General features: G+C 41.0%; 1 protein-coding gene across 3 annotated transcripts in view; it reads right to left on the bottom strand.

The window, feature by feature from the left end:
• Positions 1-1,575: 1,575 nt before the first annotated feature.
• erbin (erbb2 interacting protein) overlaps positions 1,576-9,713 on the bottom strand; it is a 48,409-nt gene continuing 40,271 nt past the window's right edge. For 2 of the 3 annotated variants that reach the window (XM_028601258.1, XM_028601260.1), the window contains exons 21-26: positions 8,111-9,638; positions 5,483-5,536; positions 5,220-5,387; positions 4,473-4,565; positions 4,234-4,308; positions 1,576-4,127 (exon numbers count right to left, since the gene is read on the bottom strand). In XM_028601258.1, the coding sequence (XP_028457059.1) occupies positions 4,020-4,127; positions 4,234-4,308; positions 4,473-4,565; positions 5,220-5,387; positions 5,483-5,536; positions 8,111-9,638 (2,026 nt within the window). In that variant the 3' untranslated portion in view covers positions 1,576-4,019. Of the gene's footprint in view, positions 4,128-4,233; positions 4,309-4,472; positions 4,566-5,219; positions 5,388-5,482; positions 5,537-6,672; positions 6,817-8,110; positions 9,639-9,713 lie in introns of all 3 variants that reach the window. The other variant, XM_028601261.1, reaches the window with a different exon arrangement.

Raw genomic sequence — 9,713 nt, 5'->3', positions numbered from 1 at the left:
CACTGTATTGTGAGATTCTGTTTTTTCTTTTACTTCAGTGACTTTTTAAATAATTAACTGGTTTAAATGCATCATAAAATGTATAGTAGCTTAAATGGTCCTAACGAGCAGGTACACTTCAGAAAGGGGAGAAATAGCGTACTGAGGCCTTTAAGCCACTGCAAAGATCGAAAAGTCAAAACACACGTGACACACTTCCTTTATATCAACATAAATCTATGAATGAACGGTGACAGGAAATTTGGAAATGTACATACACCTATATATGATTTTATTATGCATTTAAAATTCTGCTATCATTTTTGCTATACAAATCACAGTTAAAAGTTGTGTGTAATATAACCATTTCATGAAGTAATTAAGCATCAATTAGGGTGTGTAAGACAAACATACAACACGTCTATAGCCATGCTGACGGTAAGGATGTGAGGATATAATGATCATTACACAATAAATATAGAAAGGAGGAAAAATGGCATGAAAAACATGCAAGTTTGGCCTGAGGGTGGCACCAAAAGTACGGCCATGTTGTTACATGACATAACATTTGACAGAATGCTCATTCAACACAACATTCACCAGTCTAATCTAGTCAAAAAATATAAAGATTTGTGCTACATTTTAATGGAAACTGACTGTTGAAGAAAATATTACATGTCAGAGGAAATCAGAGGAAGCTCAATGCAAATTACAATTTAAAACATCAGCATGGGTTGAGTGTGTAAAAGGCCTTCAGCAGGGTTAAACTGACAGAAGAAGCAAGCAGGAGTTTGTACCATCCTACACACATATATGTCTGTTCCAAAAACCTCTGAACTTCTGCATTTTCTCAATATATTTGAAACTATAGTCATGTCTGTACAAGCTTACCCAATTCCACACATCAGTCCACATGTAATCTTTTAGGTGACATTTTACATACAGCACCATGATGTACCAGCAAGTAGGAATTAAACTCATTATTGGGATTACTGGTGCTATACCGCTAATTGAATCACTGTATACATCTCTTATACTGTAACCAATGCAGCCTGAACACACATAGTCTGTACATTGGACTGTGCATCTGTGGTTATTCATTTACTGCACTGGTTTAAAAAGCTAAACCCAGAGGATGAAATGAAGACAGAAGAATCCGTTGCTAAAGAGCATTAGTTTATTTTCCACAGGTTACTTCAGAAACAGGTATGTATTATGTACAAAATCTGGAATGTTGGATAAATGCATATCAATCATCATCTCACTGTGGCCGTTTCCAGAAGAAACCTTAGAAATACTAGCTATACATTAAAATGAGTGCCTCTGCATTGCAATTTATTGCTGGTTTTACAATCGCAAGTCACTAATGCCGTCATTAATTCTTTTCTCAATTTTTTTAAGAGTATTTACAATTTGATTAGTAAGGTCTAAAAACCACAGAAGACTACTAAATAAATAAGAATATGGGAGCATATGAAACCGACTGGACATGAAGAAAATGTGACTACGTTTTATATCCCTAGATTGTCTACGATGTCAGACGATGTACATTTTTTTTGCCATGAATATAAAGTGACTTACCGCAGAAATCCCCCACACTCTTAAAAAGTAAACAGAAATCACCAACAAAATTAATAGAAATAATATAAACAGTTCATGTGTAAAACACTACGTTCTGTGAGAAATTTGGGAAATGCACGTTATTAATGTCATTTACTTGTGAATAAAATTACCAACTTTAGATTGAGTTTAAAAAATGAAGTGTACAGCTTCACTAAGAAGAGCTACCTTAAAACAGTGTGACTGTTATTAAAAGGGGTATTTCATTTTGTTAATTTACCACAGTGTTTTTATTTTGGTAGCATAATATATGGGTCAATCTTAACTACATATGGGAACAGTAGAGGACACAATCCACTGTAAACAAGCTGAGGGAATGCCATTTGCTGAAACACTGTAGGATGACATTCGATTACAAACAATTCAGTGGTCACAAATGTATTGTTGGAATTTACCGGGCCTTTACTCACTTTGTTGATCATTTCCATTTCTTTTGGAAACACGTCTCAATAAAGAGTTTTTACCAGTGAATGAATATTAACAGAGCGGTGCACAGAGTGACATGTTGCCTTTAAAAACAGCTTTCCTTCGGACACTTTGACAAAGGAATGTTCTGAGATGCAGCTTTGACTGGATTTTCGACGGTGATGCAAGTTGATTTTGCACAAATAAACATCAGGAGTTATGGTAATCTAAGCAACAAACGGTAAAAAGCTCTTCTTAGGCAAAGTGACACAAACATTCAATTGTACACAATGCAGAGAAATCTTTTGTTTAAGCAATGCTGTATATACATTTCCTGTGCTATTTCATTACAAAAAAAGATTCTTCTTCAAAATATAAAATTCATGTAAAATCATCGGTGATTACTAAAAGATTGTGTTTAAAAAAAAAAAAAAATGCTATCCAATGTTGTTGTTTTTGAATGAAAACGAAGGCTTTAAAATATTGCTTTTAAGCCATTATGCTGCAAAAGTACTCCGAAGGATGTGAACATGTGAATATTGCTTGGGTTCTGGGGTCAAAGCTCCTCCCCTATTCAAACAGTTCAAGGTCTATGGCACTTGACAACTTGTTTCTCCCAACTCTACTCTCTGTACAGCAAAGAAAAAAAAAAAAACTACTCCAAAGTGATCCAAAAGTAAAAAGCATAATAAAACATTTTTAGACACAAAAAAGGCAAACTGTGGTCTTCTCCCATGTAAAAAAATTAAACTGACAGATGTTGAAACCCCCTGCAAAACTAACACTTATCTCACTAATGTCTGCCTGAAAGATGAAGCCCTTAAAAAAATAAAAACCTTATGAGTGAAACGTTGACCGGTTCTTTTTCCAAATAGCTTTCTTAAGTTGTCTGCTGCTTTTGCCTTCTGTCTACAAATTTCCAAACTTGCTTTGGTTAACTAGCATAACCGCCATGTCTTTCTCCGCTTAAAAGAATAGTTTTGACATTTTTGGAAATACAGCGCGGGAAAAAAAAAAAAAAAAAAAAAAGATTGGAGTAGCGGAGAAGATCGATAGCTACCGCTCTTATTGCTCGTGCGTCAATATTCCTCTCTCGCACGTCGCCTCAGAGCGAATAACCTCTCCTCTCCCATTTCGCCAATATTTAAATTTCCTTTCCATTTTCCAGGCTTATTAAAATGACCACACGCAGACTACTTTTTTTCCCCCCCTCCAACATCTGAGAAGCTGTGATTCATTCACACTGCGGGGGACTGTTTCCACACAGCGCAGGTAGTAGTGGTCTGGTTGGGTGATATGCTGAGCAGTCGCTGTGAGGATGGAACTGAGAACAGAAGTGTCTGTACGCTGGAGGGTGCTCACAGGTTTATGGAAGCAGGGCTGGATGACTTCCTGTTCTCAAAATAAAAAAAAAACTAAAAATCAAACCCCTCCTTGACCTACATTCGTCTCCACATGAAAAGCACGTAACATTGTCCTCCATATATGAACGCACGGCAGACCGGAAAAAGGTTTCAACATCTAAAATAACATGTTGACAAAAGAATAAAAACAGGCTAATTGAATGACAGGAGAGAGGGAGCCCTGTCCCCAAGTGGTCAATTCACGTCAATCCGCAGGAATGAAACCTAAATCTATTCATAATGAAGAATTTATGAGTTTGGGACAAAAAATAAAAAATAAAAGATGATCTGTACAGAGACCACAGTAATCATTTGCATCAGAGCAGGTCACATCTTCAGCTTCTTTTGTATAAAAATATATATACCACAGTGATGGCCTTTTGAGGACTCGTACTTGCAGAGGTTTGCCACAGTCTCACTTTGACCCACTACATTCAGTGGTTTTCCCTGTTTAATCAAGGCTATGCAGATCTCTACTATAAATAGTCCCAACAGGTATCAACAGGTCAGTCTCCTCTGTGTATAAAAATATGAGAGTCAACTAAAAAAAAAAAAAAGTCTCTGTTTGTCTCTTTTCTCATGTCCCTCTTTCTTTAGAGGTCTTAGTTGAGTCTATGCTTGCGCTTCTCTTATGATAGTCAAATCCACAGTGTTCAGAAACGTCTTCAGGAGGGACACTGCGTACCCGTGATCTATATTCACAAAGCTGTAGCCATTTGCCTGTGAGAAGAGACAGATTGGTTTGGTTAACGTGGAGAAAAATCCCAACAAACCTTGAAATAACAACAGAAACTTTGACGAGAGCCTCGTTCTATTAGCAGAATACCTGGATGATTTTATCTCCCGGCTGAAGAATCATGGATGCCGGTCCCTCAGGTTGAACCCTTGTCACAAATATACCCTGAAATGATATGGAAAATATCATATTAACTATACGTATTAAAAGCCGCTGAGTTGCGTTGAAAGTTTTCCCAAGTGGCTGTACAAAACAATTCAATTACTATGAAAATAATGCAAATATGAACGTGTGGTACTTCAATTAAAAAAAAAAAAAAAAAAACTTACATTGTCATCTGGACGAAAGGGATTTCCCCGGCCTCCCACTCCTCCTGATATACTGAAACCCAGCTCTGGATTCTTTTCTACTTTCAGACGGATCTAAAACACACCCACATACTTTGATCAGCCACTTATTCACAGCCATTCACTGTTTATTTATAATTAACAATTAACAATATATATTAACAATTATACTTCTTAGGGTCCAGGTATTTCTTTTTTAACTGGCTTGCTAGCTGTATATGAAACTAATAACAAGAGATCAGATTCTTACAGTCGAAGATTCCCTTAGGCATGAAAGTGAATAAGCTTATTTCCTAAGTTAAAAAACACTTTCACATCGGTTTGTTAAATATGAAGCTACAGCCAGCAGGTGGTTAGCTTAGCTTAGCATAAAGACTGGTAACAGGTGAAAACAGCTAGCCTAGCTCTATCCAAAGTTAACAAAATCAAACTACAAGCATCTCTCAAGCTCACTGATTAATTAGTTAAATCTTTATGTTTCTGTTTTTCCGTTTTCAGTGTATGTGCTATGCTAAGCTAACCAACTCCTGGCTGTAGTCAATGGGGGAGCATTGATCTCTCATCCAAAGCTTGACAAGAAAGTGAATAATAGTTTTTCCCAAAATTTCAAACTACTCTTTTAATCAAACTTCAGCCAAGCAAATGAAGAATATCCTCAAAATCAAATTAATTGTTTTAAAATAAGGTCTGTATTTCTTCAAGTCCTTTGACAAAAACACCATCCTTCACCTCTTGCTGCAGTGCGTCTTGCGGGATGCGTGGGGGCCCCTGGGGCGGATGGGAGACTTTGAGCATCAGGTAATCAATGAGCTGCTCTCTGGAAGGGTGTCGGGCCATGGGCGCCTGGCTCACCTGAGCACGAACAGAAGGGCCCATCTGACCGTTCATCAAAGGCACCTAGGAAACAAAAACACAGAGGTGAACAAAAGTTGTTTTTTAAATTCAACAACCACATTTTTCGCTCTGCCGCTAAACGCATGTGGTGAACCTACTTTTCTGTGGGGGTCCATGGTGTAGCTCTGCTGCACTTGAGGAAACACATCATCCTGAAGGGAAGAAAGTAATCATCAATAAGATTGTGCCCAAACCTCACTCAACTGAAACTCATTTACAGCAAGAGATAATAGACAGATAATTAGATACTGACACAAATATTTGTCATGTCCAGTAATGGCATTGAGCAGTGATGTGTTGCGGTGAAAGGGACACATCTGATTAGAATGAGATTAAACTGTGCTTAGTTTCTATTCAGACTCTAATCAGCATCTAATTCTGAACCTTAGCTTACAACACTCTCTCAGCACTTTTTTCCCCTCCTCTGCTGATTCTAATAACCACTTTCTAAATCCCTTAGACACACACCTCTAACCACTTACCTTTTGCAAACACAGTTTTCATCCCCACACACAAAGTGAGAGGATATAAAGTGATTCTGACGTGATTGAAAGTTAAAGTGAAGATGATGAATGAGCAAAACAAGGATTGAAAGTGCAGTTAAAAAGGAGAAGAACATCACGGTTGCTCAGATTCATTACAAACACAGGATGCGAGTGTGGCAGGGTGGAGGGATAACGCACACCGGGATGATTATGATGTTAGAGCACCTGGCAGGTTTAAAAAGGGGGTGTTTTGTACCATATATGATTTTACATTTTTGATTATGAGTCACTAGAACCACAAGTCTCCATTTGCACTATAACAAGACAGAAACATCTTTCTTGTTCATTACGCGAATAAGATGTGGTCATCTGACAATAGAGTCAGATTTCAGTTGTATAGGTCTGTCTTTCTGTAATTCCATCCTGGAGGTAGTAAAGCCACTACACAAATTGGATAATGGTACAAAAAACATTAGTAGGCCCCTTTTTAAGCAAGTCATACTGCATTACACGCAGAGGAACTACACAACAAACTAGAATTCATCAATTTGTCACTCAGAGAAGACAGTCACATGTACGTAGAAAAGGGTCTGTGGTTGTGAGAAATCAGGCGTTAGGAGAGAAAATGTACTTTCACTTGCCTATAAAAAAAAACAAGTGAAAGATTCTGAGGTCAGTGATCACTTCTCAACATCGAGGAGAGAAGGAAACAGACTTTTCTCATCTTCTAAAGGATGTGAAACAAGCAGGAGCTGGAAGCCCTGGCTAAGTATGAGCTGCAGGAGCTACTTCACAGTACTCACACAGAAGCCCAGTGCTCCGTAGGGCTGTCCGTCCCTGGCACTAAAGACCAGAGAACCTTGGCTGGCATGCATATCCCTACAGCTGCCGTAGTGAGACCAGCTCAGCGGAGCGTTATTGGAATTATAGGAGCGAGACAGCGCATTCTGAACAGAGGGACGACATGGAACAACCAGCACCAACCAACATGTCAGCCGTGGCCATGCAATCCAGCAAATGAGCGATGACATAAAAGACACAACAAAAAAGTTTACAGGATATACAGACAAACATGCAGTGAGGCATACTGTGCATACAGCTGGGTTAGTATGCTTCGGCAAACTTCTGACTTCATATTAAAGGGTTGATTCACATAAATGTCTGTAACGGTATCCAGCCATACAGGTTTGGTTTTATTTGCCCACGTTTTTTTGATTCACCCAAATGAAGTGAAAGGTTCAGGTAGCCGGCACGATTCCATTTTGGATCCGGTTAAAAGTCCCTTATCAAATCTGTCACTAACAATGTCTCTTAGAGGTCTCTGACACTACAGGTACCTGCAAAGACATAAACAAGTCACTGAACATGGTCAGACCATCTTTTTTTTTTTTTTTCACTGATAGATGTCTACTTTTTTTAACTGATAGATGTCCATTTTCCCCTCCAAACAAACTACCTTGAAAGATTTGATAAGGGATACAAAAGAATTCAGCGCCTTGAGCAGATTCTGAAGTGGATTCAGATTCGAGGCCACTGATGTACGGTAATGTGTACAATATGAAATGTTATCAAACCCCATCCCTACACCTTTAAAATGGAGGTGAAAGGAATTTTGTTTGTGGTGCTCACAACACTAAAACAATTGCATAAAATCCAACAGCAACATCCCTCCCAAAACACAGGTCCCTCTTATTCTGGATAAATCACACAGGGAGGTTTGCAGATTATTCAGATTAACAGGGACCTTGTTTCTAGAAAGACGCGTTGCTGTTCATTTTTTTTTTACTTTCTCAAAGCTGTGAGCGCCACAAACTAAATTCTTCTCAGCTCCATTGCATTGGGTTAGTAGCGGAAATCTCAGAGGCAGATACCTCAAAGTCTGGGCAAACAAAACCAAATCTGTATGCAGGGCTCTGTGCAAGTGACACGTCTTTTTGTAAATGGGTGAAACAACCCTTTAAAATGGGCCCATGAAAAGATTTACAGATATTTTCTTCTTATTCACATGATGTTGCAATAGTCTTTGGTACTAGCAAAGTAATTTAAGCTAATGTAATAGCGGCTCTATGGCAAGTTTAGGACTTTATATGAATATCATGTTTTGCTGCCATGCAAAGATGATTGTGTTCATACTGTTGGTCAAATACGTGTGATCTACACGTCATAGGGTTAACTTTACAAAACAAGCATCAATTCCACCCTGAAACGGTGTTTACTAACATTTACAGTAGTACTTTTTACCTTTTCCATTTTCTTGGCCTCGATGTGCCGCATCACCTGGTCTCTCCAGTCAACTGGCACCCTTCCTGCTCCAACTCCTCCTGACACCTGTCCAGGCCCATCCACCAGCGAGTGCTCAGACTTCACCCTGGTGTTGTGCCTCTTGCTGGGGCTGCTTTGCTGGTAGTTGAAATCGCTGACCGACATGGTCCTCTCTGGAAGCTCGTGGGGCTGCGGCCTGGCGCCGAGAGGCCTGGAAGCTCCGGGTACGTCGATGCTGTAAGTGCGAGCTGAGAGGGGCCTCTGCATGGCCTGGCTCATTGCCAGCGGCCCCCTGCCGAGGGTGTGAATGTCCCTGTAGGTCATGTATTCCCCGTCAGGCACCTGCATACGCCTCGGGTCACCCATGGAGGCTGTGGAGGCGGTGCTGCTTTGCCTCTGCAGAGTGCTGCTTCTAGCCTGGCCTCCAGTAGAATGAAGTCTCTCCTTAGTCCACATGTCCCCAGGGGATTTGGGAACCATGGGAGGCCCCCTCTGCTGGGGCTGTAGAGGGTAGGGAGGTGCTTGATTACGGTTGGAGTAGTTGGTGTTGGCAAGTGAGTGTGGTGGAGGAGGAGGAGGAAGGTAACCTTGGTGCTCTGGGGGCATGGGTGTCCTCTGGGACCAGAGGCCCTCTTTAGGCATGGCACTGCTTGTGTACTGTATGTTGTACTGAGGAGGAGGGATGCCCATGGCCATGCTGGAGGAGACTGCATATCTGCTGGTGCTGGCAGGGGGCTTAGAGGAGGAGAGCAGGTCTGAGGAAGATGCAGAGGAGCCGGGGTAGATCTGGAGAGTCTGGTCGTTGAGTAACTGACTGGCTGACTTGCTCCGGACTATGCTCTGGCCCTGAGCTCCTGGCCCGGCTCCTGCCATCCTCATCATTCCTGCTGCGTCATAGGGGTCATCATCCCCATCAAAAGAGTACAGCTTCAAGCCTCCTGTTTCTATGTTGCTGACACTGTGAGACTTCACCACCTGCTGGGGATGGCACCTTTTGTCTGGAGACAGTTCCTCTGTGCTGCGAGACAGAGACATGTCACTGCTGGCTGTCACGCCTGTCGAGGCCACATGCACAGCAGATGTCTCTACTGTCATTGCTTGGGTTTTGTTCCCAACACTATTGATGCAGTCACTGACCTGCTGGTTTCCATTCAGAAAATGCTCCATGTTGTCATTGCTAAAACCCTGCTTGCTGTCCAAGTCCTCCTGGGTTACTGAACCATTCTTGGTTGGGTTCCCCTCATCCAGCTGAACCATGTTGTCGGTTGGCAACTTGGACACGTTCATATTGATCTGGTCCCACTTGGTGTAGGTTTCACCCATGCCGTTGTTAAATCCCTTCTCAATGAAGGCCAGTCTGGCTTCCATAGACAGGTCGTAGTCACCCATTTTCTCTGGCGGAGTCTGCTGGGTTTTCAAAAGGGCCTGAAGGGATGTTTCGGAGCCATTTCCATTATGGAGGAGACGGGTGGTGTCTTTAGGCTGGTTCATATTCTCATCCTCTCGTCTAAAACAAAGAAGGAGGTACATCAGGTTTTCTAATAACGACACGACGAAGACTCTCCTTTGTATTCTATATATG

Source organism: Perca flavescens, chromosome 16 (assembly GCF_004354835.1).
Source record: "Perca flavescens isolate YP-PL-M2 chromosome 16, PFLA_1.0, whole genome shotgun sequence".
NCBI classification, from domain to species: Eukaryota; Metazoa; Chordata; class Actinopteri; order Perciformes; family Percidae; genus Perca; species Perca flavescens.
Note: the sequence above shows the minus strand (reverse complement) of the source record. Positions and strands in the feature narration are given on the sequence as shown.